This window comes from Pipistrellus hanaki, assembly GCF_964339955.1.
Source record: "Pipistrellus hanaki genome assembly, chromosome: 10".
Classification (NCBI taxonomy): Eukaryota; Metazoa; Chordata; class Mammalia; order Chiroptera; family Vespertilionidae; genus Pipistrellus; species Pipistrellus hanaki.
The window spans coordinates 28338402-28359862 of record NC_140512.1 but is presented as its reverse complement, the minus strand read 5'-3'; the positions used below and the strand labels follow the sequence as shown (position 1 = coordinate 28359862).

The following is a 21461-nucleotide window of genomic DNA, read 5'->3' as shown; positions in this document are numbered from 1 at the left end:
GAAGGGGCGGGGCCGATCGATGTTCTCCAGCTCCTACGCCCGGGCCTGCGGGCTCGGCGAGAGTCGGCGGGGGCGGGCGGCCGGGGTGTCGGGGCTGGCGGACGATGTGGGGCAGCGAGCGCCTGGCGGGGGCGGGCGGGGCGGCCGTGACTGTGGCCTTCACCAACGCCCGCGACTGCTTCCTCCATCTGCCGCGGCGCCTCGTGTCCCAGCTGCACCTGCTGCAGGTAACGCGCCGGCCTCGCCCCTGGAGGCCGGACACCTGGGCGGGAGTCGGGGGTCGGGCGGGCCGAGCGCTCCAGGGACGCGGTGGCCTCGGGCCTCTCCCAGCGGCGGCGGGCACGGGGCTGCTTTCCCGGCGCCGCTGACGGCGAGGAGGCCGGACCGAGGGCCCGTGGAGGCCGGGCCGGGCCGGGCCGGGGAGGTGTCGGGGGGGGAGGGGGGGACCGTCTCGCAGCCCCACGGCGTCGGGGGCAGGCGGCCCGGGGGTAAGTCCACCGGCCTGATTCCAGCGCCTTCGGACCGGCGCAACCGGGCTTCTAACTACTTTACGCTCTGTGTTTGCGTCCAGATATTTACTCCAGTTGGAAAGCTCTTGGGAAGTCGTTTCTTTTGTTGCTTGTGTGTGTTTGTTAAAAACCTTTTCCCGCCAGAGATTGCCAGGTGCCTGCGCGGCTGTGGCCGGCCTCCGGCGGAGGGAGACTTGGTTTGCGGGGTCCGGGGTCCGGGGTGACCGGGCCGAGCGCCGCTCCCCCGGCGGGCTGGGCTCACCGGCGCGGGTCCGGCTCGGGGCCCCCGGGGGTGTGTGGGGGGATTTGCACCCCGGACGTGTGCAGTTAGCATCGTGTGACCCGGGCTGTCAGTTGCCCTTCTAGAGGTTGAGATTGGGATTCGTGGCTCTCACCGTTGGCAGAGATACAGCGCCCCCACTTCCATACCTAAAAGCAGGCACCTGGCCTGCGAGTTGGAGTGTGTTTTTATGGGGCAGAGGGCTGGAATAGAGGCGTGCATAACTCGTTCCAGGCCACCGCAGTGAACCGAGTGTGGCCGTGAAGCCAGGGGTCATCTTTTGCTGGTGAAGGAGGGTCTTGCTTTTAATTTGTAAAAACTGTCAATGTCTGTGGAGCGCAATTAAGCGGAGCCCAGCAGAAGGAGATGCACCTGTACTTGACGTCCTTGGAAACCCTCATGTGTGGCAGCCAGCACTAGCTAATTCACGCGGGAATTATGTAAGATTTTGCAATAATTTGAAAAATAATTTCCACCTGAGCTGCTTCTCGGTACCTATTTTTCTAGAACAGCAATTTTCAACCCATGCACCGCAGGAATTTTTAAAACATGCAATACCTGACCATGAAGGCAAGGGGCACTGACCTCTTTTTCCTTAAGGTTGTCAAATTAAAAGATGGAAAAAATATATATATAACAGCCAAGACCACAATAGCCATCCGGTGTGAATGAATCAAAATTATATCTTCTTTTTTTTTGGTCACATCAACAAAAATTATATTTTTTGGTGTGCTGCAGAATTTTGGTAATTAGTTTATGTGTACGAAGAGATGAAAAAGATTGAAAAATCTCAGTTCTATATTATCCTCCCTCCCCCTTCCCCACCATCTTTCAAAGCATACCAAATCCAGCGGATGTTCCGTTATTTCTTTTACCCTAAGGTAGGCAACCTTTTGGCCCTGACAGGCTTCATTCCTGGAGCCTGGTCACTATCACCACATCCTGGTAGACTGCCCTGTGCTCGGTCATCTGGGACGATTTTCAGCCTGCTCTCAGTCCCCACCTGAGTTTAAAACAATAGACTCCCCACCTAAGGAGATTATAGGAATGCTCTCTTAATAGTAACTAATAATTTGATCCCAGTGTGAATGCTAAGTCATATTCATCATTATTTAAGAATTTAGTGGTTTTGATCTTCGTTTTAACCCTTTGCACTCCGCTGTCCCCTCTCAGGGGACATCGGAATTCTAGCATATCGCTCGGATGTCCCCTCTCAGGGGACATTGCAGTTTATTAGTGATTACGGGGAATTGAGTTAATTCAACGCACGTTTCGCAAAGTAGCGTCGAGTAGCTGGTAGCCAATGTCCAGAATGGTTCGGAGTGCAAAGGGTTAAATTTTGAGCCCTCAGTAAGTATTCATAAGAAGCCATGAATACCTTTTTGCAAATTAAATCTCTTTAACCTTAGAACGAATTGTTTCCGTCTGGCCCATATCAGCAGAACAGGCCAACTTTAAATTTTAAAGTAACATAATTTATAGAAAATTTGGAAAGCAGAGAAAATTATAAACAAGAAAATAAAAGTTGCCCATAATCCCCAAACCTAGAGGTAGCTAATTTTAACAGTTTGAATCACATCATCTAGGTTTTTTTCTAATCTTTAATTATTTTTAACACAAATGAAGTCCTGCACTATAAATAGTTTTCCTACAGTGTTATTGAGTGTTTTACTTGTTAAAAGGTAATCATCATTTTTCACTGTTAATTTGTATTCTATCATAAATTTGTCATAATTTAATAATTCACTGTGATTGAACACTTATATTTAACTTTTAGAGATTAAAGGTGATGCTATAATTAATTAAAAGTTTAAAATAGGACATCTTTGTCTATAAAACATTGTTTTTTTATTTGTTTATTTAAGAAAGTTTCCCAGAATTATTGGGTTTAGAGCAGTGATTTTCAACTTTTTCATCTCTTGGCACACATAAACAAAAAGTATATGTTTTGCCCATCTGACAAAAAAAATAGGTATAATTTTGATTCATTCATACTGGATGGCTCTCATTGTGTTGGCTGTTGACATTTTTTTTATTTGACAACCTAAGGAAAAGAGGTCAGTACCCCTGTCTAAATAGTGAGGTATTGCACTGGGTGAGAGGGCGTAGGTAATTATTAAAGCAGAAAGTCCCGAGTTGGGAGTTAATAGTTTGAGTTGTTTTATTTGGGCTGAAGCATTGAGTACATAACACAGATAATGCTGTAACGGGAAGAGGTCACAACTGTGTTCTCTGGGGTCCATGTAGATTTACCTTGAAGCTTTTAAAAATACAGATGTTCTGGTTCTTCCTCAGGCCTATGGAATCAGAACTTGGGGCGATAGGCTTCTATAGTTTTAAATTTTTTCTTCAGAAATGAGTTGAAACCCACTGTTATAGAATCATAAACTGTTAACGGTGAAAGGGACCTTAGTTACTCCATAGCCATACCTCAGAAATATTGCGGTTCAGTTTCAGGCAACCACAATAAAGCAGGTATGGCAATAAAATGAGTCAATGTTTTTTGCTGGTTGGAGGGTCTTGCCTTCAATGTTAAAAAATGCAACATCTATGCCGAAACCGGTTTGGCTCAGTGGACAGAGCATCGGCCTGTGGACTGAGGGGTCCTGGGTTTGATTCCGATCAAGGGCGTGTACCTTGGTTTGCCGGCATGTCCCCGGTGGGGGGTGTGCAGGAGTTGGCTGGTGGATGTTTCTCATCAAAGTTTCTAGCTCTGTCCCTCTCCCTTCCTCTCTGTGAAAAAGCAATAAAATATATATATTTTTAAATGTAACATCTAAAAAAAAAAAAAAAAAAAAAAGGGATGGGCACCTGTAAAGCTCAATAAAGCGAAGTGCAATGAAACAAGGTGTGCCTGTAGGCCTTTCCGTACTTTTACAGAAGGAAAGTGGCATTCCTAGGCCAGTATCATTTCCATGCAGGGAATGTGCCTTGTCTATAATTCACTCTGCACCATCCAACAAGCCTTCTCAGGTTTCTTCTGTAACCAGCTCCTCCCCACTTCGGTATATTTTCCCTCATTCAAATTCTCTGTCGCCTACATTTGTGTCCTTTTCAGAATTTCATAGCTGTGCTTATGTGACACATTTACTTGTTACACTCTTCTCTACGTTTCAGTATTCTCTTTTGTTTATAGAAGTCCTATTTTCAGGACTAGTTGTGCAGTAATTGTTTTAACTCAGGATTTCTTAACCGTGGCACTATTGCCATTTGACGCTGGATAATTTCTTGTTGTGGGGTGCTGTCCCTGGCATTGGAAGATACTCAGCAGCATCGCTGGCCTTTCTCCATTGGGTGCGGGGGTACCCCTCCTCCCAGAGCTGACAAACAAATGTCTCCATGTCTCCTCGGGGACAAAATCACCCCCAGCTGAGAACAACTGCTTTAACTGGTTTGTCTGTGTTCTGGGCTCAATACTTGCTGTGATTGATGAAATAGGGGAGAGGATTCATATCCACACAGAATACAAACAGATGACCTAAATCACCTTCCAGAAGTGGCCAGGTACAGATTTGTCATTTCCTTTGTATTAACCAGAAATAACTTGGCCAGTCCTAAGGCATTGCAACCAATGGTTTCACCTGGAGGTTTGGCCAAAAGCAGACAGTCGATGGTATGTTGATCAGATTAAACTGGAAAGGGGGCTCCTTTCTCTCCAGCCTATCCTCCCTCTCTCTCTCTCTCTCTCTCTCTCTCTCTCTCTCTCTCTCTCTCTCTCTCTCTCTCTCTCTCTCTCTCTCTCTTGCCCAGGGGCTCTGTAGTCCAAGTGAAAAACTTTTGACATAAAAATGAACTCAGAACATTATTAGTCTGCAAAGTTTACCAAATCCAACCGAACATAAAAGATGACTTTATGGAGCTGGTTACTACATTTTGACCAAATGAATAATTGAAGTATTTTTCCTGTTTAATAACGTTGAGTTCCCCCTTTTCCAGTGAGTTGATGGAATTCTCCTTTTTGATATTTCAGGGCATATTTTATTTTTAAAAATGTTTAAATATATATTTTTATTGATTTCAGAGAGGAAGGGAGAGGAAGAGAGAGAGAGAAATATCGGTGATGAGAGAATAATTGATTGGCTGCCTCTTGCATGGCCCCTACTGGGGATCGAGCCCGAAACCCTGGGCATATGCCCTTGGGGAATTGAACCTAGGACCTTTGAGTTTGCAGGCTGAGACTCTATCCACCGAGCCAAATTGACTAGGGCTTAGGGCATATTTTGTATTTCCTCATTTAGCGCCTTTGGTTATTTAAGTCCTCACCTGAGGATATTTTTTTCTATTGATTTTCGGGGTGGAAGTGGGAGAGACACACATACAATTGGTTGCTTCCTGCACCCCATGCAGAGGTAGAATCCGAAACTGAGATACATGCCCTTGACTGGGAATCAAACCCAGGACCCTTTAGTCCGTGGGCTGGTGCTCTAACCACTGAGTTAAACCAGCCAGGGCAGCATCTCTGGCTTTAAAAGTTACTTCATATGAAATACAGGAACTGATCTGCACTATTATCTCACTGACTGATGAAATCCCATAGAAAGCATCTGGGATTGGTCAGCTTCACTCTTGTAACCTCAGCTCCTACCCTTACAGCTGACATAGTTTTTGACTCCAAATCTAGGGCTCTTTCCACTTGATCAAACCTTACTCAGTAGAAAGATTTTTGTCAGCCAGAACACTGGGACTGTCCTGTGAAGAATTGTGAGGAAAATTACATAACTGAATGATCCACAATGATTTTTTAATACAAAGTTTGAATAACATGGTCGATTCAAGGTACATTAGATTGCCTCAGAAGTAGCTTAAAATCACCCCCATTTGAGAACAGCTGCTTTAACTCACTCACTTAGTTCTTTGAAATTTGTTCTGTTTAAAGTAGGGGTGTTGAACTCAATCAGAGAAGGGGCCAAAATCTAAAATCCAGCCTAAATCGCGGGCCGAATGGTTTACTGAACAGTCATAAACTGACAATGTCATAAACTGACAGCGGAGTGCAGTGATGACAGCGCGGTGTGGGCCACATTGCAAGGCCTGGCGGGCTGGATTTGGCCCGCGGGCCTTGTGTTTGACACATGTGGTTTAAAGAAACACAATAAGCAGCCTCTTACCAGTTTTGAAATAGTAAAAAATATATATCAATGGATTTATTATTTAATAACTTAAATTTAGTGGATTTATTTTGATATAAGTAAATGAATTTAATAATACTAAAATTTCCTGATATGTTAAGTGTCAGTAGCTATGCATGAAATTCTTTTGTTTTATTAAATGATCTATGTGTAAAAATGCTGTGACAAAATGTTAAAGGGGGAAGGATACTAAATCATGCAATAATATACAACTGTGTAAAAAATTAACTTGTTACTGAGGGGAAGGAAGGTCAGAAAGGATGAAGAGCCTATAGGGAGTCAACTGTGTGATGACGAAAGGAGACCAGACTGGGTGGTGAGCACACAATGGAGTATTACAGATGCCGTGTTATAAAGTCGTATGCCTGACATTTATATAATGTTAACCCATGTGACCCCAATACATGCGCTCAGAAAGGAGGATTAGCCAGAAATAGGTAGAATTGTTTGCGTGGTTGTCTTTTTGTGAAGGAACTATCAATAATTACTGTTTCTCCTTCCATGTTTATATATTTTTTTAAGGTTTCTATGATGGGTTTGTAATTCTTTAATCATAGAAAACATTGTTTTAATCTTTACATATTTTATGTAAATACTCTTAATGAGAATAAATGTTATTTTGCTATTTTTTAACTTATAAATGTTTCCATAGTTCTAGAACTTTAAAATTTTATTTAAGAAGCTGCATAATATATAATTTCTAGAAGAGTGTACATAAGCTATTGTATTAACAGTAATTACCTCTGGGAACAGGGATCTGTTCTCTTGTGTCATGCTTTTGTACTTTTACCATGTGCGTTTCTTCTTCTAATAAATAAATAGTTATATTTTTAATAATCATATGTTACTGACTCATATTTTACTAAAATAGTAATGTGTAGCTTATTTAGTGATTTCCATATTGATAGACACTTATGCCAATCCTAAGTGTTTATTATTACAGAAAATTCAGCAGAGATATGTTCTGTAGGTTTTTCCTTCTTTGAATCATTAATTCAGAATATATATCTCAAGGCTATATAAGTTCATTGGCTACCTATTGCCATTTTAAATTTATAATGCCATCATAGAAATGTAAGTGTATGCTTTCATCCATAGCATCACCAGTGTTGAAAGTTGAAAATGATTATAGTATTTTGGATACTATGATAGAGGTGGGTAACAGAGCAATTAACTATCTGTAGAACTTTTTTTGTTTGTAGTTTTACCATTTATGTGAATCCAGTAAAGCATGTTAAAACTTTCAAAACCCTTCTCCCCCATTTTTAATTTCTTGAATAAATAGAATCAAGCTGTCGAAGTAGCGTGGGGTCACCAGCCTGCATTCTTGAGCTGGGTGGAAGGCAGGCATTTTAGTGATCAAGGTGAAAATGTGGCTGAAATTAACAGACAAGTTGGTCAGAAACTTGGACTCTCAAATGGGGAACAGGTAAGCATAAAATGTGATGACAATGACTTTCTTCTAATATCACATAATATAGCGATGGAGATAAAATGTAAAGTTCAGATTTTTTTTAAGGAGAGATGACACCTAACTGTGTGCTACTGTAATTAGTCCAGGATATTCAACTTGACGGCATATCCCATTGCTAAGTCATTCTCTACAGTGCATTCATTTAAGTCACTATCTTGTAGTCTACTGTGCCCTCTAGTTGATTTTGTCTTCTATTTTACTCACTTTCCAGTTTCTCTAATTTTGTTTTTGTGCAGTTATTTTTGCTTTATAAATTCTTTCATTTTACTTTCTATTATTGAACTTAATTTTATTTGCTTCTGATGAATTTTCTAACCTTCCAGGTAATACTTGAATTTTAAAAGATCTGTCTTACAAAAGGTTATTTTTCATTTTTGTCTTGCCTATGAATTAAATGTACTTAGATTATAAACTCCAAAACTTAAGAACTCATGTTGTATTTTATAATTTTATTATATTCATTAATTAATTTATTTTAAAATATTTTAAACCCTGGCCGGTTTGGCTCAGTGGATGGAGCATCAGCCTGTGGACTGAAGGGTTCCAGGTTCAATTCCAGTCAAGGGCATGTGCCTTGGTTGCGGACACAACCCTAGTGGTAGGTGTGCAGGAGGCAGCTGATATGTTTCTAAATCTCTATCCCTCTCCCTTTCTGTGAGAAATCTATAAAATATATATATTTTTTTAATTTTAAACTGCAGAAATAATACATTATTTATTACAAGTACTTGACACTTAAAGTAAAAAAAAACCTTTCCCCTTTCTCTAATCCCAGCCTCAGAACGAATGGGTACTGTTTGTTGGGATCTCATGTCAGAATTACCTTTCCACGTGTTACAAACAGTATGCATCGAACATTTCTGTATACATGGAATGAAATATTACACAAAATGTCATATTTTTTAACTTATTTTGAACACATGCATGTTTTTCATCATGAGAATAGACCACAGGTGAGAAATCTATAGGCCTAGCGCTAGTCCTTTGCTTACCCTACGTTTTTGCTAGAATCTTGAAACTACCATCAGAGTGATGTTAGAAATCACTAATTTCAGTGTCTGACTTTGCAAGACCAGGATTTCACAGCAAGTTCAGTTCTGCTCTCCTTGAGTCTGTGCCACTCTCCTGTAGGGAATACCCACTTCTCTTCCTGACCTGATGTCTCATCAGCACTCTGAGCAGTCCTGCTTGTTTTTAGCTCCTGTTTGCTTCAAAGTGAACTTTTACCTGATTTCTTTTTTTTTTTTTTTTTTTTTTTTTAGATTCTCTTTATTGTAGCAATGCCATTAGGTGCTGTTTCCCAAAGGAAGAGAAATAGGAAATGGACTGACTTGCTTAGGATTCTGCATTCTAGTGGGCAGGAGCTGCTTTGTGATTCCTCAGAATCACCCCTTTCAAATAGGGCATATGGAGGTTGCTGAAGGGACATTAACTGAGGAATCATGTGAGGCACGTGGGGACATTTTGCTCCAATCGGCAGAGGCAGATAAGGAGGAGATGTTTACCTGGAGCATTTAATACTTGGTGGTTTGGGATTTTAATCCTCCAATCTCTAAATGCTTACAGAAGAGGGAAGGAAGGAAGGAAGGAAGGAAGGAAGGGAGGAAAAGGGAGGAAAAGGGAAGGGAAGGGAAGGGAAGGGAAGGGAAGGGAAGGGAAGGGAAGGAAGAAGGAAGGAGATTCCAGCTTCTTATGACACACTATCATTTCAACTATATCTATAGTTTGGGATGAGGGGTTATTTGTTTTACTTTACTTTTGGCTGTGAATGATAATACCTCTAAATCTAAATAATTGGCTGTGTTCTCTATTTTTTCTCTACAATAGAGGCAGCATGTCTTGCAGTTACAAACGAATAGATGCAAATGGTATTTATATACTGGATCAGGTCATGACTTGATGACATTGTTTCTTCTTGCATTTTTTGACTTAAATTAATTTTTTTAAAGTGCTTTTTATTTGTTTTTTAAAAATGTGTTGAGCTAGGATGTATTTCTTTTTGCTATAATTCATTATGAAATAACTAGAGGCCTGGTGCACGAAATTCATGCACAGGGTGGTGTGGGTGGTACCTCAGCCAAGCCTGCACCCCCTCCAGTCTGGGACCCCTTGACTGGATCACCTGATGGGATCAGGCCTAACTGGCAGTCGGACATCCCTCTCACAATCCAGGACTGCTGGCTCCCAACTGCTCACCTGCCTCTGCCTGACTGCCCCTAACCGCTTTTGCCTGCCAACCTGATCACCCGCTAACCACCCCCCTACCAGCCTGATTGATGCCTAACTACTCCTCAGACAGCCTGATTGCCCCCAACTTCCCTCCCCTGTAGGCCTGCCCCCCCAACTGCCCTCCCTTGTTGGCCTGTTCCCCCCCACACCGAACTGCCCTCCCCTGCAGGCCTGGTCCCCCCCCCCACAACTGCTCTCCCCTGCAGGCCTGATACCCCTCGCCCAGTTGCCCTCCCATGCTGGCCTGGTCCCCCCACCAACTGCCCTCTCCTGCAGGCCTGGGTCCCCCCCCAACTGTCCTCCACTGCAGGCCTGGTCCCCCCCTCCCCCCAACTACCTTTCCCTGCAGGACTGGTCCCCCCCAACTGCCCTCCCCTACAGGTCTGGTCCTCCCCAACTGTTCTCCCCTTCAGGCCTGGTCCCCCCCAACTGCCCTTCCCTGTAGGCCTGGTCCCCCCCAACTGCTCTCCCCTGCAGGCCTGGTCCTCCCTGGTCTGCCAGCCTGGTCACCCTCAACTGCCCTCCTCTGTTGGCCTGGTCACCCATAACTGCCCTCCCATACAGACCATCTTGTGGTAGTCATCTTTTTTCTTTTTCTTTTTTTTATATTTTATTGATTTTTTTACAGAGAGGAAGAGAGAGCGATAGAAAATTAGAAACATCGATGAGAGAGAATCATCGATCAGCTGCCTCTTGCACACCCCCAACTGGGGATGTGCCCGCAACCAAGGTACATGCCCTTGACCAGAATCGAACCTGGGACCTTTCAGTCCGCAGGCTGACTCTCTATCCATTGAGCCAAACAAGTTTTGGCGTGGTGGCCATCTTGTGTCCACGTGGGGGTAGCCATCTTTGACCACGTGGGGATGGCCATCTTGTGACAGTCAATTTGCATATTACTCTTTTATTAAATAGGATTTTTCCTAAAATGCTGAATTGGTCAAGTGAAGGACTACACACACACACACACACACACACACACTCACTCACTCTTCCTCTCTCTCTCTCTCTCTCTCTCTCTCTCTCTTAATCATACACCTAAAGGGAAAACTTATTTTTCAGGAATACAAAAATGTCTCTTAAAAGTAGTTTTATATTTTTAATCTTTTCCAGGTATTTCTCAAGCCATGTTCCCATGTGGTGTCTTGTCAACAAGTTGAGGTGGAACCTCTCTCAGCAGACGATTGGGAGATACTGGTAAAGAAAATAAAATGAGAACTATTCTAGTTGAATATTAAACTACTTCAAAATATCGGTGTCTTTAGATTTCTTTGAACTCCATCCTATATTCTGAGTTGGTTTGAGTTATAAGAATGACTTGATATTTTCCTACTAGATATGAAGTAAACAAAATGTGAAGTGAGTTGATCTTTTTGTTGTTGGTTCTAGGAACTGCATGCTGCTTCCCTGGAACAGCATCTTCTAAATCAAATTCGAATAGTTTTTCCAAAAGCCATTTTTCCTGTTTGGGTTGATCAACAAACTTACATATTTATCCAAATTGGTAGGTGCCATTGTAATATTTGCCATCATACTGTACAATGCAGCATTGAGTCCAAAGCAGAGGGGAATGTGCACTAATGAGCTTTATTTCCTATACAGTTGCACTCATACCAGCTGCCACTTACGGAAGGTTGGAGACTGACACCAGACTCCTCATTCAACCAAAGACCCGCCAACCCAAAGAGAGTACATTTTCAAAAGCAGATAATGCCCGTGAACCATTTCACAATTATGGAAGAGATCATAAAGAATTGACAAAAGAACTCCAAACCAAGCAACTTCAGTCAAATACTGCAGATCCAGAGTATACAGTGGACTCATCATCGGTCCCAAGCTTATGGTCTATGATAGGAAGCATCTTTTCTTTTGGGTCTGAAAAGAAACAAGAGACCTACTGGGGTGTAACTGAAATCAATGCATTCAAAAATATGCAGTCACATGTTCCTCTAGGAAATATTTTCAGAGTGTGCAAATCTCAGCCTCCCAGTATATGCAACGCATCAGCAACGTCTATGTTTCACAAACACTCTGCCATTCATGTATTTCCATGGGACCAAGAATATTTTGATACAGAGCCCAGCTTTACTGTAACCTATGGAAACCTAGTTCACCTGCTTTCTCCAAAGCAACAGCAAAGTAAAACAAAGCAAAATGCCCTGTCACCTGAAACAGAGAAGCAGGTGTCAGAACCGTTAAATCAAAGACAAGTTAGCCCAGACCATAGTGAAGAAGCGGGTAAGACCTGTGTGCTAAAGGTAGTCTGGAATGGACTTGAGGAATTAAATAATGCCATAAAATACACCAAAAATGTAGAAGCTCTTCATCTTGGGAAAGTCTGGGTTAGTATAAATTTTATAATTAGGGAAGAAATGATTGTATGTTGTTTGAACTTCCCCAAATTATGAATTAGAATAATGTTTTATATGTAAATTGAAAACCAGTATAATAAGAAGTATCTAAAATCCCTGCAGGGACACATTTTTGATTGTAGGGTGAAGTCCTTGTTTGGGTAATGACTGTATTTTCTGCCGAAGTAAACTTTGACAGTAAAATCTTAAGTACAGGCCCAGAGAGGTCAAAATTACTTGCCAGGGATTAAATAGCTAGTAAGTAGAACTAGGAGTCAAACCCAAGCAGGGTGTCTCTAGAGTTCATGCTTAGTTTGGGGTGCCCTATAAAGCCTCACACCTGTAATACCTGCAGAATGTTTGTTTCCAAGTTCTTGAAAGCAAAGAAAGGGTTTGTTATGTATTGGGGGTGAATGCCCAGTGTAAGGAGAGCCCTGTGGCTGCCTCTGACAGCACCTGGATCGCCGTGTACCCAGAAGCTGCTTACCTTGTTGGTATGGACTCTTTCACATGTGTGTGATCAGGAGAGAAAGTAGACAAGAATAGCTAGTGTTCTACCCTCTCTTCTTGGCCTCAAATATGAATGCTACACTTATGTGAAATGAGTCACCAGCCCCATTTATTTGAACCTAATTTGCAACCATTATTGTAAAGTGAAACTTTATGGTGGAAAAGGGAAGAAATTATTAAGATAGTGAAGAAAAATAGGAAGGAGTAGAGGTTTCTTCTGTAGATTTATTTTATTCTCACAGTGGAACCTGTGATCTTTATGCAGGCAACTTACAAAATTTTAATCTCTGATGAACATAATTTTCTAAGCACCGGACTATTGCTTCATTATTTTCTGTTAGCTCTAAACTCAGTTTAGGAGACCCCACTGCATTGTCCAAGAATAACTTGTTTTGACTTACTACCTTTATGAATGGTTCTGCCATGAGGTGTCAAATTTCCTTGAAATTGTGTGGTGAGGACAGGGTGAAGGAGTGATGATGGTAAAGTCTGGGGGACCACATAAGAGATCAGTGAGGAGTCTGCACTTCCCATCCTATTTAACAGGTTGGGAGCCATGGCTAATCAGTAGCCATCAAGTACTCAAACAGGCTTGACTTGATAGGTTGACATTGAGCACATTCTGAAGAGTATGTTGAAAGAAAGAAATGTAGGAGAAAATTGAAATGTTTGAGATAACGATACCTAAATTATCTGTTTATACAATGAATCATGACACCATAATGTCACCTGAATTCAAAAAAGTTAATATGAATATCTATGCTATGGAATATTTTTTAATAAAGCATTGGACATAATTATGTTTTTGTTTATTTCAAAATTTCAGATTCCAGATGACCTGAGAAAGAGACTAAATATAGAAATGCATGCAGTAGTCAGGATAACTCCAGTGGAAATGTTCCCTAAAATCCCAAGATCTCTAAAATTACAACCTAGAGAAAACTTAGTAAGTTAAAATTTATATGTTATATCAATTGTTTTACATGGGTTGTAAAATTTCTAGTTGCTTTAGCTAAAGAATAATAATGCAGTACTCCTTTTTTGTTAGACGGGCAAATACACACACACCCCCATTATAGTAAAATAGGTGTAACATAAAAATGCTGTTTTAACCATTTTTAGGTGTACAATTCAGTGGCATTAATTCCATTCATAACGTTGTGAAGCCATCATCACTATTTCCAAAACTTTCCATCACCCCAACAGAAGCTCTATGTTCATTTAGCAATAATTCTCCACCTTCACATCCCCAGTTCCTAGTACCTCTAATCTATAGACTCTGTGAATTTGCTTATTTTAAATGTCATCTCCCAGGTGTACCGGTTAATAATGCAGATTTTGCAGTCAAAGAAAACATAATTTCAAGAGAAACATCAAAAATGCTTTATTCCAAGTAATGTCCATCGCTAGCTACACATTTCCCCCCATCTGTCAGGTAATTTGTGTATACCGTTCCAATTAGAACTTTCCTTGTTTTGAGGCAGACCATTCAAAGACCCAATTTTCTATATCTTCATACGTTTTGAAGTGCTGCCAGAAAGTGTGTGTGCTATCGATCGGAACTAGTGGTAATCTGAAGGAGCAAGGTCTGGTGAATAAGACGGGTGGGTTGCCGAGACCGGTTTGGCTCAATGGATAGAGCGTCGGCTTGGGGACTGAAGGGTCCCGGGTTCGATTCCGGTAAAGGGCATGTACCTTGGTTGTGGGCATATCCCCAGTAGGGGGTGTGCAAGAGGCAGCTGATCGATGACTCTCTCTCATCGATGTTTCTAACTCTCTGTCTCTCTCCCTTCCTCTCTGTACAAAATCAATAAAATATATTAAAAAAAAAAAAAGGGGGGGTGGGTTAATACTTCCCAGGCAAGATCTTTAACGTGTCTTTAACTGGTTTTAAAGTGTGTGATTGTGAGTTATGAAGCAAACTTACTTTGCCATGTCTTCTGGCCCATTCTGGTCGTTTTATGATCAAAGTGTGGTTCAAATATATTATTTGCTGTTGGTAGTGATCAGTATTAACGATTTTACCTGGTTTTAGAAGCTCATTACACCACACCTTCCTGATCCCACCAAACGCAGAGCATTGTCTTCTTTCCGAAGTGATTTGGCCTTGCAGTTGATGTTGATGGTTGACCTGGATCAACCCATGATTTTGTGCATTTGGGATTCTCAAAATAAATCCACTTTTCATCACCAGCCACTATTTGATGCGAAAAAAAAGACCTTTTTTTCGCCCTTGCTGATTTGGCTCAGTGGCTAGAGTGTCAGCCTGCAGACAGGAGGGTCACATGTTCGATTCCAGTCAAGGACCCATGCCTGAGTTATGGGCTTGGTCCAACATGAAGAAGGCAGCCAATCAATGATTCCCTCTCATCATTGATGTTTCTATCTCTCTTCCTCCCTTCCTCTCTGAAATCAATTAAAAAAAAAAACTTGTGCCGTTGAGCAACATTTTACTGATGACTTTTTGGTTTTCCATTTGTCTTTCTTTCGTTCAGTTGATGTGGCACTCATTTTCCTTCCTTTAAAATCTTTCCTATTGCTTGTAAACTATTGGAAATTGTTTGCTTAGCAATGTTTAATCTTTCTGAAAGTTGTTTTTGAGTTTGACACGCATCTTCATCCAATAACGTAATTGGTCTTCAAACTTCTTCGGTTGGCCTGGAGGTTCTTTTTCTTTCACAACAGAATCATCACTTTTAAAGCATCTAAGCCAACGTTCACAAGTATCTTGAGATGGAGCATGTTCACCATAAACTTTCCAAAGTATTCAGCAGCACTTTTCTTCAAAATAATGAGCTGAAACCGGTTCATTACTTTATTAAGGATATTAACCTTAATATCCTTAGTGGTAGAGCGTCGGTCTGCAGACTGAAGGGCCCTGGGTTCGATTCCAGTCAAGGGCATGTACCTTGGTTGCGGGCACATCCCCAGTAGGGGGCGTGCAAGAGGCAGCCGATCGATGATTCTCATCTATGTTTCTAACTCTCTATCCCTCTCTCTTCCTCTCTGTAAAAAATCAATAAAATAGCCGAGACCGATTTGGCTCAATGGATAGAGCGTCGGCTTGGGGACTGAAGGGACCCGGGTTCGATTCCGGTCAAGGGCATGTACCTTGGTTGCGGGGGCATATCCCCAGTAGGGGGTGTGCAAGAGGCAGCTGATCGATGACTCTCTCTCATCGATGTTTCTAGCTCTCTATCTCTCTCCCTTCCTCTCTGTACAAAATCAATAAAATATATTTTTAAAAAATCAATAAAAAATATATATATTTTTAAAATAAAGTAATGAATTAAAACTTGCCCGAAAATGCTCTTTTTTTTTAACACAAAATTTGACATTTTTAAGCGTAAAAATATCTATGTTGTTAACATCTTCAGAAAATTTGACATAAGAAATTTTGAAGCTTGCTGACAATTCAACAAAATTGCATACATGTCAAATCGCATAAAATATCAACATATGTATAACTCCATCTGTTGAAAAAAATCTACATTAGTAACTGGTACACCTGGTAAATGGAATCAAACAATATTTGTCCTTTGTGTCAGGCTTATTTTACTTACATGTTTTCAAGGTTCATCCATGTTGTGGCATGGGTCAGAACGTCATTCCTTTTTATGGCTAAAATGTGTGTGTGTGTGTGTGTGTGTGTGTGTGTGTGTGTGTGTGTATGTGTATCCATGGATCTGTTGGTGGATACTAAGGTTGTTTCCACCTTTTTGGCTATTGTGAATAATGCTATAAATGTTGATGTACAACTATCTGTTTGAGTCCCTGCTTTCAATTGTTTTGGAATATACCATATCTGGGAATTAAATTGCTAGATCATGTGTAATTCTGTGTGTAACTTTCTGAGAAACCAAGAGGACTTTAGTATACAGTATACTTATTATATATGTTGTGCCAATACAAATATGATCAGTTTTGGCTTTTTAAAAGTTGATATTTTTGCCACATTTATTTATGTAATTTAAAACATTTTCTCCCATGTTGTTTTTAGTATTAATCTTTCAGCCTCAAAGAGTGCTAGACTGTTTCACTTTTCTACTCTGTTAATTCTTTAGAAACTGGTGTGTGCCTGTAGAATGTGAACATCTTCCTGGTTTAGTTTGGTAAGATGTTCATTTTATTAGCAAGATAAGTTGATAAAAAGGATATTAAGGTTAAGGTCAGCTATTCTGACAATTTATTACTGTTCTTTTTTTTTCTTTTCAGCCTAAAGACATAAGTGAAGAAGACATAAAAACTGTGTTCTCTTCATGGCTACAGCAGTCGACTACAACCACACTTCCTTTGGTAATATCTGAGGAAGAATATATTAAGCTGGAAATGAAAGACGGTGTGTAAATTTGTTACTTTGATTGTTTTCCCATTGTAGAAGTCATAAAATTTTTTCATTGTCTTTACAACTTGTGACACATGTGAACAAGAAACAACAGTGGTAATTAAACAGATTTTACATACCAAATAATGCCTCTAGTTAAATTTAGATAAATTTAATACTTTAAAATCTTATAGTATTTCATCTAGGCTTCAGTACTAAACATTTATACTTTCTTTTCAATAGGGTTGAAGGAGTTTTCTCTAAATACAGTTCATTCTTGGGAAAAAGAAAGAAAAAATAATATTTTTCTGTTGAGTACCAATCTGCTGCAGAAGATCACAATACAAGTAATTACATCCTATTGAATATTCAGTGAAATGATATTAATTTACTTGTAATTCCTTGCATGCTTAAGTGTATTAGAAGCGCAAATGATAAGAATAAGGAATAACTTGATTTAAAATATTTTATTCTATAATCTCTTTAACTTACCTAAATAAATTGTTGATTTGCTGTAAATTTAAAATCAATTCCTCAGCACAGTTTAATTTCAGGAGTAGAGTTGATAGTGTTAATGGTAAGTGGGTCATGATTTAAAATTCTTCCTGTATTTGAAACAAAGGAAAACAGCTTTAGTGGCTTGAGTTTTAAAATTCAGATTTTTACTTGCAGTTTTGCTGCACAATTCGTGTTATTATGGCAATTTGTAAATTCTCAACTCTTTACAAATATTATCACTTTTATTCCAGGAGTATTTTTAAAGTGGTTATTTTAGACTATTATGTTTTAGTTAGGATACTTGTTGTTATTATAAAATTGAAGTTGCTGTTGTCATTTAAAATTTCAGTGGTTTGGAAATAGACACCGTTTCTCTGCTTTTAAAATTTTTTTTTAAAATTTATTTTATTGATTTTGTACAGAGAGGAAGGGAGAGAGATAGAGAGTTAGAAACATAGATGAAAAAGAGTCATCGATCAGCTGCCTCTTGCACACCCCCCACCAGAGATATGCCCGCAACCAAGGTACATGCCCTTGACCGGAATCCAACCCGGGGCCCCTCAGTCCCAAAGCCGACGCTCTATCCATTGAGCCAAACCGGTCCTGGCTGCTTTTAAAATTTAATTGAAGGAATATGATTTAGAGAAAATACAAATGTAAGAACTGTGAAAAGAATATGTGACACAAAAATCAAATTTCCAAATAAAGATAGGCATTAAGGAGTAATAATTTAGGCATTAAGGAGTAATGCTATAAAATGCATTAAGGAGTAACATTCTTTAATTCTTGTTGACCATAAATATTTGTGTTCCTTGGATGAGTAAATTATTGTTGTCAAGGCTATTTTAAGTAATGATCTTGCATGCACACTGTATCTTTTCTCTCTGGTGTAACAATCAGCAATTCCGTTTTCTGGGACCCAAGAAAAACAGGCGGAAGATACAGCTTTGAAATGTAAAACTGATTTTTCCTTGCTACTATAGGTCCTTCTAGATCCTATGCTAAAAGAAGAAAACAGTGAGGAAATTGACTTTATTCTTCCTTTTTTAAAGCTGAACTGCCTGGGGTAAGAAGTTATGGCCAAACTAGTATGTTTAGAGACGTGTTCAACATTATCTCCAGCAGGGTTTTTATGTGTCAGTATTAAAGTAGATATTAATGTCATTGAATAATCTTACTAATGCATTAGTAGATATTTTTTCAAGGATTGTTTCTGTTTTCACACCAAGCTTAGTAATTTGCCTTGTCTTCTTAGATAACAAAGCTTATTAGAAATTTTACTTTGAGATTTGATTGTGAGAAGAAAGCAACTAGATATTACCTGGATTATATATGCTTGAATAAAACAATAATTCTTAGGGCTAATAAATTTATTTTGAAAGTTAAATTTGAAAACATTAGTTGAATGTTTAAAATATTTCAAATTAAGTTATTCCTTTAGTATTTTATTAATGTATTAATTGGGATTATTTGTGTTTTTTCAACTTTTAGACAAACAAATCTGAAAGAACCTATTAATTTTTTAAATCACTTAAACAGTATGAAATCATATCTAAACATTACCTCTTAGCATTCTTACAGAGGCTTTTAGTAGAGGTAATAGTAATGATATGATTTCCTTTAATAGTATGCAAATGTTTTATTAAAATAAACCAAAAAGTAATAATGTTTAACTATAGCATAATATTCATGTATAAAGTAAAATCTCTTTAGTTAAGTCTATAATTTAGGAATTTCTGATATTATCAGAAGTAAATTAGCAGTCAGAGACAGGAAGTACTAGGTTGAAGTTCATGTTTTATAATCTACAGATCAAATTGGATTTCAAAGGCAATTTATAAGAGGAAATAAGTCTTCAAGTATCCTACCATTTCAGAAGCACCCATTTATGATTATATTGATTACCAAACTGAAAACCATTTTGAGGGGTTGTTTGTATATGTTAAGACAGATTCGTTAACTTAGTTTTGCACATGTTTGAAAGTAAAAAAATAGTTTTAAAGCTGTAACTCAGATTGGCATTAATTTAATATACTTTCAAGTAAGGAAGAGTAAGATGTTCCTCTTTTAAAAATCATTCACTAGCCTGGGAAGGAGAGGTTCCTAATTTTTTATAGCTAGATTTTTTATTCTGCTTCAGTGTTTTATCATGCAACAATTTACATATTTTGCAGAGGAGTGAATTCTTTAGGCATATCCTCCATGGAGCACATCACTCATAGTCTCCTGGGACGCCCTTTGTCTCGGCAGCTAATGTCTCTTGTGGCTGGACTTAGAAATGGAGCTGTTTTACTCACAGGAGGAAAGGTATGAGGTTAAAAGATGCTCATTTTCATTAGTAACTTTTAATTCCTCTCTGAGTTCTGACCATCTGTTATATAGGGTTACTAGAGGACCCATGCACACAGATTTGTGCACTGGTGGGGTCCCTCGTCCTGGCCTGCAGGGAGTGGGCTGAAACCGGCTCTCTGACATCCCCCAAGGGGTCCTGGATTGTGAGACGGCACAGGTCAGGCTGAGGGACCCCACTGTTGCATAATCTGGGCTGGGGAGGCACCTCAGGAGGGCTCCAGGGTATGTCCGACCTGTTTCACCCAGTCCCAATTGGCCAGACCCCAGCAACAAGCTAACCTACCAGTCGAAGAATCTGCCCCCTGGTGGATAGTGCGCATTATAGTGACTGGTCAAAGGGTCGGACACTTAGCATATTAGGCTTTTATTATATAGGATTATTATGAGATATGGAAAGCATTCATTCATTCAATATTTCTGAGGGCCTGCTAGTAGATATTGGAAAGTGGTGATGAATAAGGTATCTAAGTTTATGAGAGATATTAGCCTATAATTTTCTGTTTTCATACTTTCTTTGTCTGGTTTTGCTGTCAGGGTAATAAAGAGTTGAGAGGTGTTTTCCTACTGTTCTATTTTCTGGAAAAGATTACATGAAATTTGTATTCATTGTTCTTTAAATGGTAAAAACTCCAATAAAACCATCTGAACCTGGAGATTTAAAAAACATTTTTTAATTGATTTTTTTACACAGAGGAAGGGAGAGGGTTAGCAAGTTAGAAACATCGACCAGCTGCCTCCTGCACACCCCCTACTGGGGGTGTGCCCGCAACCAAGGTACATGCCCTTGACCTGTATTGAACCTAGGACCCTTGAGTCTGCAGGCCAACGCTCTACTCACTGAGCTGAACCAGTTAAGGGCTGGACCTGGAGATTTTTTTTATTGTTAACTATTTAATTGTAAATTCAATTTCCTTATTTGTCTATTTTTATCTTGGCAGACATTTGGTAATTTGTCATTTTTGATGACTTGTTCTATTCTAAATTGTCAAACTTATGAGCATAGAACTGTTCATAGTGTTGTCTTGTTCTCTTATGACTGCGGAATCTGCTGTGAAGGCCTGTTTCCTGATACTGGTGCTCTGTGTCTTCTCTCCTTTTAAGCTTTGTCAGTCTTGTTAGAGGTCCCCTGGCCTTTTATAAGTACCGCGCGCTAACCGATTGCGCCACTGGAGCCCTTCCCCTGGCCTTTTAAAGGGCTTATAGTTTTATTTTCTACTAAAAGTATTGTCACCAGGGGTATAGTTTGATCTTTGTGAATCTTTATGCTTTTTTGCAGTTCAAAATTTTAAGGCTTTTGAAATTTCTCTTCACTTTTAACTCTAGTATAGTAACCTTTTTTCCTGTTACTAGCCCAGTTGCCTTCTTCTGATTTTTGTTTAAAATACAGCAACTACTCCAATAATCTACATTTCCACCTCAGGAAACTAGAAAAAGAAGAATAAATGAAATTTAATGTAAGCAGAAGAAAAGTAATAATAATTAGATCAGAAATCAATGAATTGAAAACAGGAAATAGAGAAAATATATGAAACAAAAATACCTGGTTCTCTGAAAAGACCAATGAAATTGATAAGCCTCTAGTCAAGAAAAAATAAAAAGAGAGATGATCTAATGTACAGCATGGTGATAATAGTTAACAGTACTGTATTATATACCTAAAACTTGCTAAGAGAGTAGATCTTAAATGTTATCACCACAAAAAAGATATGGTAATTACATGAGGTGATGGAGGCATTAATTAATCCTACTGGGGTAATCAGTTCCCGGTATATAAATGTACTAAATCATCATGTTGTATAACTTAA

General features: G+C 39.6%; 1 protein-coding gene across 4 annotated transcripts in view; it reads left to right on the top strand.

Moving 5' to 3' along the window:
* PEX1 (peroxisomal biogenesis factor 1) overlaps positions 1–21461 on the top strand; it is a 69567-nt gene that overhangs the window by 19488 nt on the left and 28618 nt on the right. For 2 of the 4 annotated variants that reach the window (XM_084897356.1, XM_084897355.1), the window contains exons 1-10: positions 15–227; positions 7204–7347; positions 10735–10818; positions 11011–11125; positions 11224–11963; positions 13309–13428; positions 16698–16821; positions 17050–17153; positions 18288–18370; positions 19479–19611. In XM_084897356.1, the coding sequence (XP_084753482.1) occupies positions 105–227; positions 7204–7347; positions 10735–10818; positions 11011–11125; positions 11224–11963; positions 13309–13428; positions 16698–16821; positions 17050–17153; positions 18288–18370; positions 19479–19611 (1770 nt within the window). In that variant the 5' untranslated portion in view covers positions 15–104. Of the gene's footprint in view, positions 1–14; positions 228–7203; positions 7348–10734; positions 10819–11010; positions 11126–11223; positions 11964–13308; positions 13429–16697; positions 16822–17049; positions 17154–18287; positions 18371–19478; positions 19612–21461 lie in introns of those variants that run through there. The other 2 variants (XM_084897358.1, XM_084897357.1) reach the window with 2 other exon arrangements.